The sequence below is a fragment of the Carcharhinus amblyrhynchos genome, chromosome 1 (assembly GCF_965287045.1).
Source record: "Carcharhinus amblyrhynchos chromosome 1, sCarAmb.v2.hapA, whole genome shotgun sequence".
Lineage (NCBI taxonomy): Eukaryota > Metazoa > Chordata > Chondrichthyes > Carcharhiniformes > Carcharhinidae > Carcharhinus > Carcharhinus amblyrhynchos.
In genome coordinates this window covers 126,324,743-126,345,754 of record NC_137324.1, presented here as the reverse complement: position 1 = coordinate 126,345,754, position 21,012 = coordinate 126,324,743, and the positions used below count along the sequence as shown (strand labels likewise).

The window sequence follows — 21,012 nt, the reverse complement described above, 5'->3', positions numbered from 1 at the left end:
CACAATCAGAGACAAAGTCCTCCACACATTGCCCATGCTGAGCCATCCCTTCAACCTCCCCTGCACATAAGAAAGGCTCCATTAAGATGAAATTCAACTGGATAGGGAACATCTCTGATATACTCCTCTCCCTTGTACCATAAAGGTCCAACTAACTTTCATCAGCTACTCTGTAGTGACATACAGAAGTTGAGTCTGGGGGTGGGGGGAGGGTGACAAAATGTATCCTGAACTCAAATTCTTGCAGATTCTGGGTATTCGTGATCCAGCCTGTTGAAAGTCTTCTTCTGATCGTGGAAAAGGAAAATAACTGATGGACTGGAGCTGTGGATCAGGGCCCAGACCACCTGGATGTTATTATGGGTGCTTTGACCCAGGATTGTGAAGGACTGGTCAGGATAGATCATGTGGACCAGCATAATGTTAAGGCGAGCAGGTATGGCCTTGGTAAAGTCCTTATAGTCCATGCTGAGGAGGGAGACTGGGCACTAGTTTTTAAGCAAGTGGCGATGCCACTCTTGGGCAGCAAGATAATGACAGCTCTGAGCCAGGAGAGTCTGTCTAGGACAGACACGTAGTTGTCACTCTGAATGTTGCCAATGCTCTGTGGTCAGCTTGTTTAGCCATGGAGACTTATTCCATGAACCCATGAATAGAGGATTGAGCTACTTGGCACGTGCTGCACTGGCCTTCAGCAAGTCCTCCTGCAAAACTCGGCGAGCATCCTTTTTAGACATCTGGAGAAAACAGGCCAACATAATAGGCTTGGACCTTGGCACTGATTCGCTCTAGATCCAGGATCAGGGATCCATCTTTTTCCAGCATTATGATCATTGGCTGAGGACAGTGGGGTTCTTCGTGGGATTCTGCTGGGGGTTTTGGGGTGGAGGACAGCAGTTCAGGGTGTCGCTTCGTCTCCGATGCTGGGTCACATGGAATTTCAGAGAAACGATCCGTCCCAAACACCATGCACCCGACACCAAAGTCTGGGACACAGTGAGAGGCCCTCCCCTTCCCTGACACCAGCCTGTGACTCAGTGTGTGGAGCAATTTCATTATTGTCTTTGTGTTGGATAAATCTGTGGGCACATGTTGCTGGGTGGGCTCAGTCTCGAGGACCTTGCCTGCCTTGATTTCCAGGACTCCCAAATCCACTCCAAGTGCTAACAATGACCTGGGTGGATCCTCCACCTCCTCATCAGACAGAGGATCTTGCCCATACCCAGAAGATACAAGTTGGATGAAGGGATCTGTTGCACCTTGCAGCCTATAACCTGTGGTATTGGGGCAGGGTGCAAGGTCCGGGAGAAGAGGCATGCGTGGATTGTTGGTACCTCATCCATGGAAGGGTAACCCTTGTCTCAGCGTTCCTTCAACTCAAAGGAATGATAGCTCTTCCTTTTCTGTGAGGGAGATCACCAAGTCAGTTGAGGCCTCCTATTCCACACAACAGTTGCACCCGAGCTCCCACCAGAGGCACTATGCTCTCAGGCTTGGATGCAGTCGCAGTGTTGCTCAGAGTATTGCTCACTGACATGGGCACACGTGGAATTATTTATAGCTTAGTTGCGAATTGCCTCTCATTTCTATTGGGGATGGGGTGGTGTCACCTTGATTTTACTGGTGACGTTGGCTGCTGGTGTTGACTTACTTCACTCACTAAGGTTGGGTTGGAGGAGGTGTGGCAGCATCTGCCTGGTCTGAGAGGTGGGGCAGTTTTTTCAAACAATCTAGGTGGCCCCCTGATGCTGAATAGATAACCCCATCCCTTGCCAATTCCATGTTCACCTTTGGTGCCACCTTGCTGAATACCAGGTGCCAGAAAGAGTACAGGTGCTGAAAGCTTGTCTCCCTCTATCATGTTGAGAGAGATTGACCTCGTCTTGTCCAGTTGAAAGAAGGAGCTATTTCGGGCAAGTGGCCACATGTTGGGTCAAAGATAACAGTTTGATGGAGCAACTAAAGAAAGAGGGGTAATGAAGTAGAGAGGTTTAGGCATTTCCAGAGCTTAGGGCCTAAGGGAACTAAAGGCCCAGACACCAATGTTGGACCAGTTGAGATTGGGAATGCTCAAGAGGACAGATCTAATCAGCACAGATATTAGAGGCTGGTGGTGCTGGGGAGATTACAGAGTTCGGGAGGGATGAAGCCATGAAAAGATTTGGGGAAAAAAAGGAAAAGAATTTAAAAATTGCATTGTTGCTTGGCTTGGAGCCGGTGGGCACAGGGATGATGTTTAAATGTAACATTGAGTGACTGCTCGTTTATATACAGCAGCGATTGCAGGGAAAGAAATTTACAAATAGATAATGAAAAGTGAACCTTCTGTTCAGAAAACAGCACAACCAAAGCAATCAGTTGAGTCCTTTCTTTTAAAATGAGCATTTGCAAATAAACTTGACAATGCTAGAGTTGAATTATACAATTTTCAGATGCTGCAGGCCAATTAAAAAATAATATGTTTAATGCAACCGTGGGTCTAAATCTCACAATCCAATCAGTAGCAAAATGACACGTACAACTAGCCAAATATCTAGGGCAGTAATTTATCACTGTGAAAAATTGATATGAATCCACTTTAACCTTGAATCAGCCAACAGTGTTTTCTATAATTTGGAAGGAAGCAAAGCATTAAAATATTTTTCAATGTATATAAATGAGAACCAGTTTCCAATGTATTATTTAGGGTTTCCTTATCTAGCATTGCATTGTAGATTGTTGGCTTTACAAGATATAGCAACATAACATTGCAGGATATTTAGAACATTCACTCTCCCTTTTTAATATCCTCACACCTAGATTGATCCTATTCATCATACTTTACTAGGGGATTCAGCATTCATTTATAATTACATTTAACCATGGTAAAATTGGAGACATTTAATTCATCTCTCAGTTCCAGCACAGACTTCGCTGTAATCGATTAGAGGATCTCACCATGCAAAAGTGTAAAAGTCCGCAATGTGCATCAACACTCACAACATGTTTGATGCATCCCTGGCCCACAATTAGCATTCAGCAGCATGGGTATTAGTGGTGTAACATCTACAAATGGTACAATTGATAGGAAGCCTGTGATAAAGGCATATAAACTGCTGAGGTACAGGCCACACACATATTCACACATACTTCATTTCATCATAGTTCTACATTATAATGAGAGACTTTTTCTTTTATTTCTGATTAATGCCCTCATAAGTTGTTCATTTATTCCTGAGTTGTCTCAACTGTGAAGTGGCTTGGCAAGTAAATAGAAACCAAGGGGTGAATTTTTATCTCACTAGAATGGTCTGTTGGGTTTGTGTCAAAAGTTAAAATGCAGAATACCAGGAACAGGGGCAGGAATTGGAGTCAAACTGGAAATGGGACATGGGACTTGTGACAACTGTGATTAAATGTATTTTCTGGAGGTTTCATCTCATTACTTTCCCCCATGCTCCAACCATTAGTAGGTCAGCACACCCATCCTTGTGGCATACTGCCTTCCTGTGTCAATTGGAAAATTGCAAAAAGACTCATTGCCTAATTGGACGATGCCCTTTTATCAGCCAAAGAGCATTTTTCTCCCATTTTCAATCTCTTTACTGGATACAAAAATAAAAACTAAAAACAAATCATAAATCCAATCTTTTATAATGTCTCAATGGTTTTTCTCCAAGATTACACATAGCGGCGTCCTGGATGTTGATCTACTCCAGGCCAATCTTAAGATGTTGGTAACTCCATTTAGCCCATCGAATCTGCACCAACCACAATCCCACCCAGGCCCAATTCCTTACATATTTACCCTCCTAATCCCCTGACGCTAGGTTCAATTTAGGACTGCCAATCAACCTAACCCGCACATCTTTGGACTATGGGAGGAAACCGGAGCACCCGGAGGAAACCCATGCAGACACAGGGAGAATGTGCAAACTCCACACACAGATAGTGACCTGAGGCTGGAATTAAACCCAGTTCCCTGGTGCTGTGAGGCAGCAGTGCTAACCATTGTGCTATCTTGCCGCCCAGCAAATCTTGTGGAATAAAACTGTTCCCACTCGGTAAAGTGATGCATCACATGGTTTGGTTGGATCCACATGTATAAACATTGCTGAAAGCCTGCTTAACTTTGGCAAATACTTCACTCTGTGCTTCAGTCCATTCCCAAAGCAGCTGCTTCTTCAAAAGTTGGTGAAGTTGGGCTAAGACTGCGGTACTTCCTAATGGCTTTAACTTTGTTCTTCAAAGGATGTAAGCCTTTAACATTTATCCTGAAATCCAGGTATGTAACTTCATCCACCTGGGAAGTGCATTTCACTCATTTCAAATGGGCTCCCGCATCTTTACATCTCCTCAAAACTTGCTCTAAGTTTGACCCATATTCCTTAGGTGAGGCTCATGTAATCAGCACATCATCTAGATACAACACTACGTTAGGAATGATCTGTAATAAACTTCCCATCATACGTTGAATATGGCACAAGTCAATGAGATTCCAAAAGATAAACATGTGTACTGGTGTTGATGGTGTTGATGGTAACCAACCTATGAGAATCCTCATCCAACTCCAGCTGCTGCTGTGTGTGACTGAGATCTCGCTTGGTGCTAATTTGGCGTAGAGGTCCTCAGCTTTAGGAATTGGATAGCTATCTCTCAGCTCCTTTATTAACAGTAGATTTATAATCCCCACATTTTCTTACAGCACAATCTGGTTTCAGGATTGCAGCCCATTCCAAGAATTGTTGCCAGTGTAATAACTTCGAAAATGACTTGTTGTGGCTTTAAGTTATGAAGTATTTATTATCAACAATATTTATACGTGTAAAAGCAGTGCAATACATGTCCATTTCCTTCTCCTCCCTGGCTCCACCTGAGCTTCCTCCCCAATCTGGGAAGCGTGCCCTTGTTCCCGCTTGGCTTCCCACGTTGCCTCTCCATAGGGTCTGGCCGAATTATGTGGCCCTCAGGGATCGGCCCCTTAAAGGGGCTATGTTACTGCATCTTCATTTTACTAATGGTTCTATTTTGGATTCGTGTTGGGTCAGGCCTCACCAGCCTGAGGAAGCTGATCAGCCAATAGAAGGTGCGAAGGGCTGAGTTAATAAGATTGGGCAGTGCCTTTCCAGCACTGCTTGTGCTTTGGCTAAAATCAAGCATCAGATCAAGCCCAAGATGGGGTGCAGTGTCTCATCTTGTCAACTTGGATCGTTTGAATCCCATATGGGGAGCTTGAAGTGGATTCAATTGATTTTTGAGTTTGGTTTTTGGAGTGAGCAAAGAATGGATTTGGATTTGCCCAGTCCACCCTGAGCATCGGCTTTGTAACTTTAAGAATGGAGAAGGAGCCTCAGCAGACATAACAAGCTGACCAGTAAATCCCATTCCCTTATTCCTTCCCCACCGCTGCTCCCTGCGATTAACTTATTCCCTTCCCCCTGTTTTATAAATTCAACCCCCCCACCCAATCCCTTTCATAATTACCATTTGGCTGCGGAATGTGAGCGGGAGTGTGACAGTAAAACATTTAAAGGAGCCACAACATGTAGTTAATTTATGCAGCATGTTTAGGAAATCACCTGTTTCATCATTTGAGTGTGTCGCAATCATAAGAGAGCTCATTAACAGCTCCTGAGATTTCCAAAGGGGCAGTCGACCATTCGCAGATCAGCTGCAGCCTGATGGCTGCAATGAAGCAGTTTTAGTTGATGGGGAAGAAGTGTAGGCTTGGGCACACCTACTGAGCAGCAATCAAACTTTACTAACTAACCTTTTCCTGCCCTATCTCTTTTCACCTGATGAAGGAGCAGCGCTCCGAAAGCTCATGATTCCAAATAAACCTGTTGGACTTTAACCTGCTGTTACAGTGCCCATTCCAGACCAACACCAGCATCTCCACATCATGGCTACCCCATCTATGGGAAAGGTTGGTTGGTAAAATTTTATTGCTGCTCTGTAGAAGATGTGCTCAAACAAACACTTCTTCCACATCAACTAAAACTGTTTCATTGGCGGAGGAGAAGGAAGCCTGTCTGTGCTTGATGCGGCCAGCAACATTAATGATGGATGGTTAAACTAGTCTGTGAGCCTTAGAATCAAGTGAGGTCAGATATGAGGAATGAGCAAGATGGGAGGGAGTGAAAATTTTATTGGGAAAAGGACATCCAACATGAAAGAGTGGTTCGGTAGATTGACAACAGCAGAAATATGTGCAGATGAGAGTTTGAAATGAATGGGTGAAAGGCTGGAGGAAAGAGTTTTGCAACGGCAGGGTACGGAGGAAGTGAGGGGGGGAGTGGTTGAGGGGGGCACTGTAGGCTGTGGAGAATATATGGAAGTGGATTGTGGTTGGCTTTAGCTGTGAGTCCCTTCATGAAATAAATAGGATCCTTGCAATCCCTTTGATCCACTTGATTGACAGGAGTTGTCCTTAAACTATTCCAATCCTCTCTATCGTTTTAAAGATGTGATTTATTTCTGCAGTCAAGTGATGCTACACATGTTGGACCTCAGTTCTGCTTCACCTTTCTTTGAATGGTACTATCACACATTAAGCTGATCTTTCTCTTCACCCTATCTGTAAATGCAATATTACATTCTGCACCCTCTCCTTTCCTTCTCCCCTATGTAACTCCATGAACGGTTTACTTTGTCTGCAAAGTGCACAAAAAATCACTTTTCACTGTATACCAATACATGTGACAATAATAAATCAATTCTACCTACTCAACAGAGGCGCCTGCCCTGACAGAGTGCACCAGCACAGACAGAGGACAGATTGCCTTACTCTACAGAACCATCCAATAAACAGAAAGGGCAGGAAGTGACATTGCCACAACATTTACCTACTTTAGTAGCTTCCAAGACCTTAGACTATACTGGAACTGAAAAAAGCACCTTTGTTTTTGTAAACAAGACAAACTGTAGCACAATTTCGCACTTTCATTTGGGATTACGAATCAATATTAAAAGTGAATGTGAGTGAATTAATATATTCTTTTTGTCTGCATTGGGCTTGGTCTGAAGCCCAGTGAGCTTACTGTGTTTGTGCTGTTACCCTTGCCTGATCTGTTTGAATTAACTTTAGAGCTTTAGTTTGAACTGAAAACACCAACACAAGTCTGTGATTTATAGAACCACAAAAGAGTGTTTGTGGAGGAGTGGATATCATGGTGTGTTAGTGGATCATTGTCCCTTTCACAAACTGAAGCAGAGTTTCAATGCTGCTCTGAAGCAATGAAAGCCTGGTCTGTCTGAAAGTTCCTAAGTGAATTGAGTGGGCAGTCTTTTAATGTCTTCTCAGTGGGAACATGTTACAATTGGCACTTGGCTGATAATTTTGCAGTTAGAGAGGTGTGGAAGGCAACAGTTAGGATGATGCAGCAGCAGATGCTGTTCTAGAATTAGATTTAGGAATCAAAATAGATAATGGGCACAAAGAACAAAAGTGTGCTGTCAAATGCACAGCCCTCTGACCTGCAGGTCTGCAAAGGTTTGCGTGAAAAATGGTAAACTTTCCATTTTCCCAATGTTGTCACTTATCAGTTTGTCACGTGTGAATGTAAGTGTGGCGTATGTTTCTATTAAACTAGAATGTCACCAAAAAAAATGACTTTCACAAATTTTTTTGAATATTCATTTCAAACCCATCCATATGGAAATGTTCAATAAACTGCTTCCTCTTTAAATGTGAGTACCATTTTTAATGGTATTCTAATGAACATTTTAGTCTTGCTCTTGTGTTGACCTTGGGTTTTGTGCTGCTATGATTTTGCAGGGATGGTGTTTTTCTGCTGTGTGAGCATGGAGTGTGTTAAGCTATAAACTCTGGGGGCTGGTGGGAGCAGGGGGAGAACTGTCTTTTTGACATTAGTACAATCAGCAGCTGATTTCATACTTTGAATTTCTTTCCCACTGAAGTCTGACGGGCTTTCGATTCGCTTTTGCTTGTTTTATAATGTCACTGGAGACCAGTTTTTCTCACAGTAAATCAATTGATGGCAACACAAACACTTCAGCAGCATTATGTAGCCTTTTCAAAGAAAAAAATTGCTTTGTCCTTCTCTTTTTCATCACTACACCTGTTACATATTTTTTTAAAAAAACTGGTGCTTTATTTTCTTCTTGCATCCACTCTATTCATGGGTTAAATCCCTATCATAGCCACGTATGATTTTTTTTCTCTGCTCAGCCTCAAAGATCTCCATCATCTTGCGACTGTTATCTCAGGAGGTTGGGGGGGTTGGGGCAGGGGTTGGGTGGGGGGGGGCAGACCTGCTGCAGGCCTTTGGCACCAATGTTCATCTCTATGGCATTTATAGCTAAAGGAACAGATATAAAGGTAAGGAAGTATTGTTGGAATTATACAAAGCATTGGTAAGGCCGCACCTGAAGTATTGTGTACAGTTTTTGTCCCCTTTTTGGGGAAAGATGTAGTGGCACTGGAGGCAGTTCAGAGGCAGTTCACTAGATTGATTCCAGAGACGAGGGATTTGTCATATGAAGAGAGATTGAACGGTTTAGGCCTATACTCTCTGGAATTTAGAAGAATAAGAGACAATTTGATCATAAATTGAGATATATAAGATGATAAAAGGTATGGATAAAGTAGATGTGGAGCGGATGCTTCTTCTTGTGGGGCATTATAGGACGTGAGATCATGGTCTTAGGATAAGTGATAGAAAATTTAAAACAAAGTTGAGGAGAAACTACTTCTCCCAAAGGGTTGTGAATCTGTGGAATTGGCTATCCCAAAGTGCGATGGATGCTGGGACAGTGAGTGAATTTAAGGAGGCATTAGACAGATTTTTAATTGGTAATGGGTTGAAGGGTTATGGGGAGAAGGCAGGAAAATGGGGATGAGGAGCATATCAGCCATGATCAAATGGCGGAGCAGACTCGATGGGCCGAATGGCCTAATTCTGCTCCTATATCTTATGAACTTATAGGCAGTCAAGGAAGGAACAAACTGCTCGCAAAGAAGTGGGTTAAAATGAGGCAATATATTGACTTTTTTATTACCAGTTTAAGCTGACGTTTTGGACTGTTAGAACAGATTAGGTGTCCAGCCACATGATTTCAGGTCAGGCATAGCCCGGGACAGTCAAGAGACCGGGAACAAAATAAATCCCTGGTATTGAAGTGAAATACAGCACTGCCCTTTAAAAATCCCCAATGTAGATTTTAACTAGTTTCTAAAGTGGATGACTGTTGATTTTTGGAAATGTGCTTAATGTTCCTATCTGCTTTTCTCCTTACAGGGGAGCCAGAGTTCAAGTACATTGGCAACATGCATGGGAATGAGGCAGTGGGACGAGAGATGCTTGTCTTCTTGGCACAGTACTTGTGCAATGAATACCAAAAAGGAAATGAATCGATTGTTCGTCTGATTCACAGCACACGGATACACATCATGCCATCCATGAATCCTGATGGGTTTGAGAAAGCAGCTTCTCAGGTAAGTGGACACCAAGGACCAAGTCTTAATCCCCAAAAAACATCTGGATTCAGGTTATGTTGGATCGAACAGCAAAAAGCTGCAACAGGGAGATGAATCCATCTTGAATGCGCCCACATCTCATTTTGATGGGAGTAGGGCAAGGGGCAGGTGGCCAATCCACTCACAGGCAGAGGATTGTTTGTTTAAAGTGTGTAGCTATTAACCTTTATTTTGACAGTGATTCTGTTTTTATTCCTGCCAGTCTGGTTTTCCAGGCATCTTGGCCAGTGCAAAGAGCTGAGGGGGGCTGAATGCATGAGGTAAGTGCCTTTGCAGCATGGCTTGTGGGCTAGGAGGAGCAGTAGTGTTCTTTTCAAGCTCAATATCTATTCAGTAAACACTGCACTACTCTCTGGCTGCTCTCACCTACCGATAACCACAAGAAACCATCCCCATCACCAAGACCTTCATCTGTGATCACTGTCTGCTTCACTCTCTTTGAGACCACCATTGGCTCCCTGGTCAATGATCATCATCTATGTCCTTGCCCTTCGTGATCATCACTACTTCCACTCTCCCTTCTCCCTGTGACCACTGTCTACTCCCCCTGTCCTCCATGACCACTGTCTACCCACCCTTCCCTCCACCATGACCACCGTGTGCTCCCCTTGCCCTCCATGGCCATTGTCTGTTTTCCCCCCTCTTTGACCACAGTGTGCTTCTATCCCCCCCACCCCCACCCCGTCCAAGGACTACCCCCACACCATACCACCATCTTCCCTCAGCTCCATGGCTATCATTTCTTTCCTCCTTCTCCTGGCATCATCTGCTCCCCTCTGAAACCACCATCTGCTCCTCCTGCATTCACTTTCATACCTGCAGTACACTTTCCTGTTCTTGTAAGTTCTTGTCTTTTGAAGTAGGTTTCCCTCCTGACAAGGTTCAGGCTTATCAGTCAGGCTGAATGTGGATGGGAACCCTACAGAAACAAAAGGAGCCCTTGCCCATAGGTAAATTCTGTAGGGTATTCGGAGAATATGTAATCTTGGACTTCCCGACGTCAACAGCAGTGCTTCCTCCCCTTAAAGCTAACATAGAACTCATCTCCAGGCTACAGTTCTTGACCACATATCACTGCAGAATTTACTCCTCAACCCATTCATAGTTGTTCTGTTGAAATGATAGCCATCTGGTTGGGAGAACTCTGCTTGGAAATGTTCAGTTTTGCCATTCATGATGACTCATCTGCAGATTAAAACAATAATTATATTTTCCTCTACGTTTCTGAAGGCATTGGTGTCATAGTGGAATGCAATTCAGCAAGTTGGGCAATATTCTGTTCATCGTATCTAGCACTATTCATTTTGTCACCTAACAGTTGTACCTCTCCATTTACCAGTTGTGATCACTAGACAGAAAGCTTCCCTGGTGCCTGTAATCTAATCAAAAAGACATTAAACCATTGGCATGGCAACGAGAATAATTCATTGAAATAGAATGGACTGTATTAATGAAAATGTTTGAACAGAAATAAAAACAACTTGTACTTATATAGTACCTTTAATGTAATATGATGCTCCAAGGAGCAGTTTAGCACTGCCACTCAACCTAACCATGATGTGGGTATGCCGGCGTTGGACTGGCGTAAACACAGTAAAAAAATAAATACTAAAACCTGGTGTTGTCAGACTTTTTACTGTACTCAACCTAACCCACATAGGGCTGTAGGAGGAAACTGGAACCCCTGCAGATAGGTAGTGACCAAGGCCAGAATTGAACCTGGGCCCTTGGAGTAGTGAGGCAGCAGTGCTAACCACTGTGCTAGAGTGCTGTTTGAAGCTCACCTGTGGCCAAGTATGACATAAGGATTTAACTCAGATACAGGTAGTTACCAGAGAGAGGCAGCTATGGAACAAGAGCAAGGTGTGGGAAATGAATACATTGGCTTTGGTCCTCTAGATTTTTTTAATTGAAGGAAATTTCTATTTATCCAGTACTGGGTGTCAGACAAGTAGTTTGACAATTTAGTGACTTTGGTTGGGGGGGTGCAGGAGGCCCTAACAGTTGTATTATTGTGTTGTTGGACTGGAGCTGTTTCAATGATTCCCAAAGATTGCTGACTGTAAGGACTTGAAGCATTCATTTTAACATATTTACATGGTATGGAGAGCTTTCTCTCAGGATCTTCTAACCTTGCTTTCCTTTTTGCATTCACATTAGACTCTCCCAGAGTCTTGCATCAAACGAGTATATATCATTCCCATCTATAGGACAGAGACTATAACCGTTAACCCTTTGTGAGACTAGTCTAACATACTCCATTATATTACAGTGGTGAGGATGTTATCAACATTTGTGTAGAATTTTGTGTCTGCAACTTTTCTACTTTTATTATGTTCTTTACGGGTTGAATTGTAAAACATATTGCATAGCCTATGTACAGAGCTTCTGCATATTCAGAAGTGTAATGATTAAGGTTTATCGTGTGTCAGATTTGCTTCTACTGCCATCTACTGGACAGCCATGGCACAAAAAAAGGACAACAATTGCAATGGCAAATCTGCCATAAGATGGCATCAGTGTTCCATTAAAGTTGGATAGACATTTTCGGACACTTGGATTTTAGTTATCATTATGTACATAGTCACTCAATATTTGTGTCACAACAACACTTAAAAAGTAATTTTGCTTTGTAGTACTGAACTTGAATATTGCTGAAAAGAAAGACAGCTTTTCATCAAGCACTCATTGGGAAAACACAAGAATTCCAAGCTTCAAACAATCACTACAATTTATTACTGCAGAAAAAAGGATACTGATTACTTAGCAACTTGACTCTGGTCGAGGCATTGCATGGTGAAAGCAATAGGGAACTATAGGCTCCCCAAGCTCCCGGGTAATTCAAAAACGGTGTAAAGCTTGAATGTGTTCCTTTTGTTTGTAGAGAATGGCTTTCTGTGTATGCTTGTAGGTCACTTCCAGCAAGTATAAATGAACTACTAATGATCTTAAATTGGCTGTTAGTGTCGCTATCAGCACACTCAGGATTGCTCAGCTGGTGCTGCCCAAATGGAGAATCACTTCTAACAGTAGATATTTTGTTTTGTGCCTTGTAAATGTGGGCTGCTGGGGTACAGTTTGTATTCTTTCTATTATGAGCAACTATGGGGCGGGATGTTATGGCCTCGCTTGTTCCGAAACCGTAAAATCCCTCCCGAGGTCAACGAACCTTCCCATGTTCTGCCGCTCATCGCTCCAATTCCCATGGCTGATGGGGTGGTAAAATTCCACAAAGTGAAAAATAATTTATCGAGTGCACTGTTTTGAGATGTTCAGTGTGATACCATAAATGCAAATACACTCCCATTTGTTACTTGCTAAAACAGCTACATTCCCATGAAGAAATGTTGAATAGTGATGAGGTGCTTCGGGGAAATGAAGATGGAGGAGAGAGTGAGGAAGAATGCTCCTCAATCCCTGATAGCTTTTGACTCAATTTTCTTGCCTGATTTCAGACAATATACAGGCCACCCCAAAAATAAAACACAAATTCATTGTCTGTAAAAATGGTGCCAGATGCATTCTTTCCGAATCAGTATTGCATTGCCAGCAGATTATTCCTGGACTTACAGCAAGTTCATAGTTGGGCCATCATTTTAAAACCAGCCTTGTAAGAAGTAGTTTGTTATTGACTCACAGTTGACAATATGTTGCGTCTCTCCCATTTTTCCCCAGAGATGATTTGAGACGGTTCTTTACATTGGCAGGCACTCAAAAACAAAACTCCCTAAGGGAGGAGATTCCAGTTCAATTCATTTGCATGGCACTTCTGCTTTTTATTGCACATTCTAATAGTGAATTAATAAGCTCAGAGCACATTTTAAGTTCTAACCCTCCTTAATAGCATATTCTCAACACGTGTATTTCTCAGTTTAATCTTATCTTGCCTTTCCTTTTTGCAAAATGTTCTTTGTAACCTTCTCCCTCTTGCAATTTTAATGATTGGCCTAGGCCGGTCAGTTTACATGGAATTTACATGGAAACCTTCAGTTTCCATGTAAATAAAGCAGCAATGAGAGAAATTTGGGCTATTATGCATCATCTTGTGGTTTTGGGTCTGACTTAAGATTGCCAGTATGGTTTCTGATAAAGCCTTTCCCTTGGTGACTTACGTATTTTTACGTTCTTGTGTATAAGTGCAAACATATGTACTTTTGCATTTCAGCTCCTGAATATTATGGTGTATAATTGTTATTGTCGTGGGATTTCCAAAGCCCCTGATGAATCTGCATTGCTAAACAGATTACATCAGATGGTTTCCCATCAAAATTTTACTATTCAGTTCCTTCACAAATTAACTATCTATGGTGTAGTTGACTCTAATGCTGTGGACCTTTTACTCCCCATTGTTGATCAGTGGGTTTGCTAGGCATTGCAAGATGTGACCCATGTCCTTGGACTAGGAGTCCCGTCCTCTCTCCCATCTTGTTTCTGCTTAATATCAATATTTTATTCATTATTCAGTAGTATGTATGCTTCCTTCTGTGCACACAAGTGAAAGTCTTTTTGCAAAGTAATAACTGAATGGTTGCACCATGATCCTTTGTGCCCTCTGGGGACATGACCGTCTTTGTTTCCTTAAATTCTTCAAAGGCACAGTCTCTTTATACCACTCACAAATCTCACAATCAACCCCTGTTCGTTACCTTTGATGGATCTACCCTTAGTTCCTACATCGCCTCCATCCTTCACTTCAAATGCTTGCTTCTCTCTGACAGAGCTGGCTTTAGAACTTGTATCCAGCTCGGAAAGTGCATATTCCTGTCACACTGTTGCATGGAAGAAACAAAATGTTTGCCATTTATTAGGAGCTGATACTCCTTTCACCTCTACCTTTCAACTGATACCTTCATCACCAAACTTTTGTATTTCCCCACATCCCCGTTTTAGCAAATTATGTCCAATTCAGTATCAGAATAAACAGGTAATTAAGCAATTGTTGGTAATATAAATGTCCAATTTTCAAGAAATGTTTGGCTTCTGCTTGACAGATCATTTTAATTGCTTTCAACGGTATATTCTTACATATCTCCTTTCCCCCTTATCTTTCTCTTCCAGACCGGTGAACTGAAGGATTGGTTTGTGGGTCGGAATAATGCCCAAGGGATAGACCTCAACAGGAATTTTCCCGACCTTGACAGGATTGTTTATGTGTATGAAAGGGAAGGGGGACCCAATAACCATCTTCTGAAAAATCTAAAGCTTTCCGTGGACAGAAACACAAAGGTAGGATGGTGACTGCGGAGAACTGGGACAAAGTGACTGCTCCCTGAGTAACACGTAGCTTCATCTTGCATGTCAGAATTTATCCCAGTGTTTTCTTCTCTACACTTTGTCTTCCATAGAATCATTAAGATGGAAGAATGTTCATACTCCCCAGTTTTTCTCTTGTGAAAACACACTTATATATACGGACATGCATACAAAGCAAGGCTGACATCCACAGAGGCCTCCCTTGCCAAAAAGGTTACTCACAAGTAGAACTGCTTAGGGAATTGTGGGCCCTTAGTGCCTTATTTATAGAATCATAGAATCCCTACAGTAGTGTAGGAGGCAATTCGGCCCGTTGAGTCTGTACTGACCGCAATCCCACCCAGGTCCTATTCCCATAACCCCACACATGTTTACCCTGCTAATCTCCCTGACACTAGGGTCAACTTAACATGGCCAATCAACCTAACACTGCACATCTTTGTGACTGTGAAAGGAAACCGGAGCACCTGGAGGAAACCCACACAGACATGGGGAGAGCACGCAAACTCCACACAAACAATGATCCGAGGCCAGAATTGAACCCAGGTCCCTGGCGCTGTGAGGCAGCAGTGCTAACCACTGTGCCGCTGTACCACCCTCTTCCATTTGTTCCAGACAGTTGCCTGGGAAGTTTCTGTTGGGCAATTGCCCTGCAATGGGAACCATGTAAAAGTACAGTATAAATCACAACCTTTGGATGGTTGTGACTGTCCTACAGTAACAATTACCCAGGAAAGGTTAGAAGAGCAAAGCAAACTACAGCCCAGGGACAGGCTCTTTAGCCTCCAAGCCTGTGCCAATCATGATGCCCTAACTAAACTAAAAAAAAACTTCTGCCCTTACTTGGTCTGTATCCCTCTATTCCCTCTCTATTCATGTACCCATCCATGCCTTTTAAAAGATGCTAATGTGTCTGCTTCTAATTTTTGGGTAATTAAAGTAGTGATGTTCCCCAACACTCCTGACCACCCGACCTACTGATCACCTGAACCTGATTTCCCCATTCCCCTCAGTTACCTTACAAATTTAACATCACTCTGGCTTCTGGAAGTGGTTGGATCTTATTTACTTTATGGCAGTTAGTGTTGTTAAAAAAGGAGTGTTACTTCCTTACCTCCAGCTCTCCAGACCTCAAGGCACAGACTTGGGAACCTGCTTCAGTTCTTGCCCGGTCTGAGTCGGGAGGTTGGCTGAGAAAGGACTAGTTGGAGTTTTGAAGGAAGAAACCGGGAGTGGAGTGGCGATCTGTCTCTGGCCTGAACTTCCAGGGAATGACAATGTTTCAGGTCAACAATCTTTTGGTCCCAACATGGAGTCGAGTAGTGACCAAGTTACCAAGTACAGAATATTCATTTTCTCTGCCTCAGCCTTTTACTCTCCTTAAACCTCCTTGAAACTAAAAAGCCTTTGTGATTTTCAAACTCTTTCCTCCGTGTTTCTAGCAGGCTTCTCCACAGGATAGTAGGCCATTTTTCAAATTCATTCAACCCCACTTTATTACTCTGCGGAACCACATCTATCAGGGGAACTACTGATGGGGTTAGGAAGTAGAAATCAATAGTTATCTAATCTGTCATTAAAGGCCACTTTTCCTTAAGACTTCTGTTAGTTGCCAAAGTTTCATAGAGCAAGCTGAAACATGTGGGAGATTTGCGATAATCCATTCGTAATGTCCTTATTTAACTACCTTCTAAGTATCTATGTTGCTCCAGATTCACAATACCTATTAGGGTGGCACGGTGGCAATGCCACCTCACAGTGCTAGGGACCCAGGTTTGATTTCAGGCTTGGGTCACTGCCTGTATGGAGTCTGTGCTTTTTCCCAGTGTCTGCATGGGTTTCCTCCCGATCCTCTGCTTTCATCCCACAGTCCGAGAAACACGCAGGTTTCGTGCACTGGCCATGCTAAATTCTCCCTCAGTGTACCCGAACAGGTTCTGGAGTGTGGCTGCCAGGAGATTTTCACAGTAACTTCATTACAGTGTGAATATAAGCCTACTTGTAACGCTAATAAATTAACTTTAAACAAATATAGGAAGGCTGCTTTTATAGTGGGCAGTATAATTTAAATGCATTTGATAGATTATTGGTAAGATTTTCAATTCTGTTGGGGAGTAGGGATGCTAACTATGATTAAATGTATTCTTGGAGGTCTCATCTCATGACTTTTCCGCCACGCTCCAGCCTTTAATTGGCCAAGAAATCCATCCAGTGATACAGTGCCTTACTGCACCAATTAGAAAGCAAAAAGACTCATTACCCAAATGGATGATGCTTGAATATCAGCCAAACAGCCTTGTGCCCCGCCATTTTCAATATTATTATCTTAAAGAGAAATGCTCACAAAAAATGTAAGGCACAGTTAATTTTGTAATGTTGCTGTAATTTGTTTTCTCCAGGGTTGCGCACAGCAGCGACCTGAAGATTGATCTTCAATTCCTGCAGACTCCAGTTCAATCCTGGAGAGTTGACGACCCGGGAGGCATCTGCTTTGGAGTGGCGGGCGGGGGTGTTGGGGCGATTTGGAAAGTGGCTCGGATTGTTGCTACACTGTAACCTGGTCAGCAGCCTCCCAAACTACCCATCAGGTTTTGAGTTGTCCCAAGCAGTCAGTTGTCCTTCTATCAAATCCAGAGACTCTGGCTTTTAAATTTTAAACCCTTCCCTTCACCACCATAGGCCTTTGATCTCAACATTGCTAGACCACAAAGGATGAGAAATACACAATAAAATACATTCTGTCATTTGCATCTTGTTTGAATACTCCAGCAGAGGTGTTATAATATATGTAGCAAATCACCATCATCAATTAATACCCATTGGTCAAAAAGCCTATCCTGCAACAGGCTGTCCAAGCAATTCCGGTCTGCTGGATTTGCTTCAGGAAGCTGACGATCTTGGACTTGATCTCGATAGGATATGGGAATCCAGAGAAACAGACACACCTTTAAGATGAGAGCTAGGCCATTCAGGAGAAAATTGAGTTGCAAGGAGAGGCTGGATATACTGGGACTTTTTTCCCTGGAGGCTTAGGGGTGATCATATAGAAGTCTATAAAATAATGAGGGGCATAGATAAGGTAGATAGTCAACATCTTTTCCCAAAGGTAGGGAAGGCTAAAACTAGAGAGAATAAGATTAAGGTGAGAGGAGAGATATATAAGAGGATCCAGAGGGGCAATTTTTTCACTCAGAGTGGGGTGAGTGTCTGGTACAAGGTGCCAGAGGCAGTAGTAGAGGAGGGTACAATTTTGTCTTCTAAAAAGCATTCAGGCAGTTACGTGGGTAAGATGGGTATAGAGGGATATGGACCAGACGGGGGCAACTGGGAGCAGCTTAGTGGTAAAAGCTGGGTGGCATGGACAAGTTGGGCTGAAGGGCCTGTTTCCATGCTGTAAACCTCAATGACTCTAGTGGAAATGTGAAATTCTCTCCGCACCCGAGAAAATGTGGATGCAGCTCAATTAACATGATCAAAACCGAGACAGACAGGAATTTTATTCAGTGAGGGAATCACAGAATCTGGAGAAAAGATGGATAAATAGAGATGAGGTGTGGATCAACAGTGATTGAAATGAATAGCATAACACGCTCAAAGGGCTGAATGGCCTCCTCCTGTCCCGGAGTTTCATTTGGTGCACTTATTGAGGAGGGGTTGTTTCTAATTGTGAGTTATTCAACTTTTTCCAATCAGAAATACCAAAAAGCATTTAAGTTGTGGATTTGTTTCGAGTTTGTAATTGGGGAGTTGATATTGTTGAATTGTTTCCAGCAATTTTCCCTCACTGATATTGTAGGATTTATTCCAGAGTAACAGTGGTAACACAAAACCAGCTGCGAAGGGTCAACACAGTGCGTGCACTGCTCAGAAGCTGTGACCATTACTTGCACGTTTGCCCTTTGAATTCCCAGCAATGTGTATACCACATTGTGTTGGCCTGTGCAGGCCCAGGGCTAGAGAGATGGCAGCCTTCAGTGAATTGTTAACAACAGGATCCTGCCCTATTGTGGATTTCCTTATTCCTATTACTTCTATTGAAATTGGGCCAACCATCGTCAGAAATGCTTCAATGTAGACTGTGTTTATCTTGCCCTAACGCTGTGCAACTACCAAAGAACAAAGAACAAAGAACAACACAGCATGGGAAACAGGCCCTTCGGCCCAACGAGCCCGCGCCGCCGTCCCATTGTCTGAGTGACCTATTCATGATTTTAGTCTACGCCTAATGTGCGAGGATCAGGGAGGTCCAATATAGGGACAATTTGTTACCCAATCAATCAGCCTAAAAGCGCATCTTTGGGATGTGGGAGGAAACCGGAGCACCCGGAGGAAACCCACGCAACCACGGGGAGAACGCGCAAACTCCCACAGACACAGGCCCAAATCCATGTGTCCGCACAGCAACAGAGATAGTCTCTGAGCTGTCATGTTGCCCTCGAGATGGTCCACGAACGAAATGAAGCAATAGGCAACTCCCGAAGCAACATCCAAGAGCAGCCCACTACAACCTGCCGCATGCATGCCCCTTGCTGGTCAACAAGGTGGACTTAAATGCCTGTGGAGACAAAAAATTCATTATTAAACAGGCAAAGACTGTAACATCCCTGAGGCAAAAACGGAATCCCAAGCCTACAATGTTTAGTAAGGCCTGCTATATCCCCCTATATGTAGACCGCTCATGTGGCTGTCTTAAGTGACTCTCAAAGTATGGGTCCCGCATAGTTCCACATCACCAAAATGAACTCGCTGAGACCAGCAGTTCCTAGAATCCCTACACTGCAGAAGGAGGCCATTCATCCCATCAGGTCTGCACAAACTCCGACAAAGCATCTTACATAGGCCCTCTCCCCCACGTTATCACCTTAGCCCCACACATTTTCCATGGCTAATCCATCGAACCTACACATCTTGGGACACTAATGGTTAATTTAGCACAGCCAATGAACCTGACTTGCACACCTTTGGACTGTGGGAGGAAACCAGAGCACCTGGAGGAAAGGCGAGCAGGCGTGGGGAAAATCTGCAGACTCTACACAGTCACCCAAGGGCAGAACTGAACCAAGTTCCCTGGCGCTGTGAGGCAGTAGTGCTAACCACTGTGCTACCATGTTTCGCCAGTTTGGAAAACTCATTTTCCATAATTCTGTGACACCTGCACAGCAATACAATATTATCAAAGCGAGCACTAATGATAGAAAAATCAACTGGGTATCTTCTATATAGGATTCATTGCAGTGATTGGCACAGAGGATTTATCATACTGCCTGTTTAGTTATCAAGGGTTCAGAGACCAGAAATATTGCACATTATTCGGTATTGGAATGCTGATAAATGTGCATAAGTATAGAGAAAGCCTTTGCTGCCCTGAATTTTTATGATAATGCATATGACTGACTGATAAATCATCAGTATTACTGGGCCTGTTCTGTGTTGACAGAATTGCTGGGAATTTCTTCCCAACAAGTCCACTAGGTGGCGTAAATCACACAGCTTCCCTGTGCGCAGAGGTGAAGTTGCAAGCTGTTCTAGCTATGAAACTTATAGAAGCAGGAAATCTTTTATTTGTAAAAGATAATGCCACAAGCAGCCGTATAGAATGCAAATGTATAGAACAAAGATTTTAGTGCAAAAAATCCAAAACTGTTCCAATAAAAACAAGCTGTGTCCAAGAGTCTTCACATAAAAGTTCATGGTGTGCCTGTACGAGAGTATTTTCATTACTGCTCATGCTTTAAGAGATCTTTGTCAATGTGTGATGCATTATTGTATTGAGAGAGTCTTGTTCCTGCAGCTTGCGCCAGAGACCAAAGCTATCATTCACTGGATCATGGATATCCCATTCGTTCTGTCAGCAAATCTTCATGGTGGTGATGTTGTGGCAAATTATCCATATGATGAAACTCGCACTGGTAAATACAACTGATGACAAATGATAATAAGTGATGTTTGCTAGGTGCATATAAAGTGTTGCCAACATGCCAGACTCTCCGAAGATTGCCACCTTCATGTCAAATCCAAGCCTGTGGACAGGGGGGTCAGCAAACAGGCAGGGCAGTGAGATACAGCAAGGCACAGAGGAGGGAGTAGATAATATCATTATGTTGTCTGGAAGAAATCTCACAACACCAGGTTAATGTCCAACATGTTTATTTGGAATCACATGCTTTCCGAGCGCTGCTCCTTCATCAGGTAAGAATGTGTCACTTGATGTGTCACCATTATGTTACCTGAAATAGAATCTCTACAGTGCAGAAGGAGGCCACTTGGCCCATCAAGTCTGC

General features: G+C 43.1%; 1 protein-coding gene across 1 annotated transcript in view; it reads left to right on the top strand.

Moving 5' to 3' along the window:
• cpe (carboxypeptidase E) overlaps positions 1-21,012 on the top strand; it is a 116,176-nt gene that overhangs the window by 59,383 nt on the left and 35,781 nt on the right. Inside the window, exons 2-4 of the mRNA XM_080192083.1 lie at positions 9,240-9,436; positions 14,537-14,704; positions 20,523-20,640. Of these exons, the coding sequence (XP_080048209.1) occupies positions 9,240-9,436; positions 14,537-14,704; positions 20,523-20,640 (483 nt within the window). The remainder of the gene's footprint in view (positions 1-9,239; positions 9,437-14,536; positions 14,705-20,522; positions 20,641-21,012) is intronic.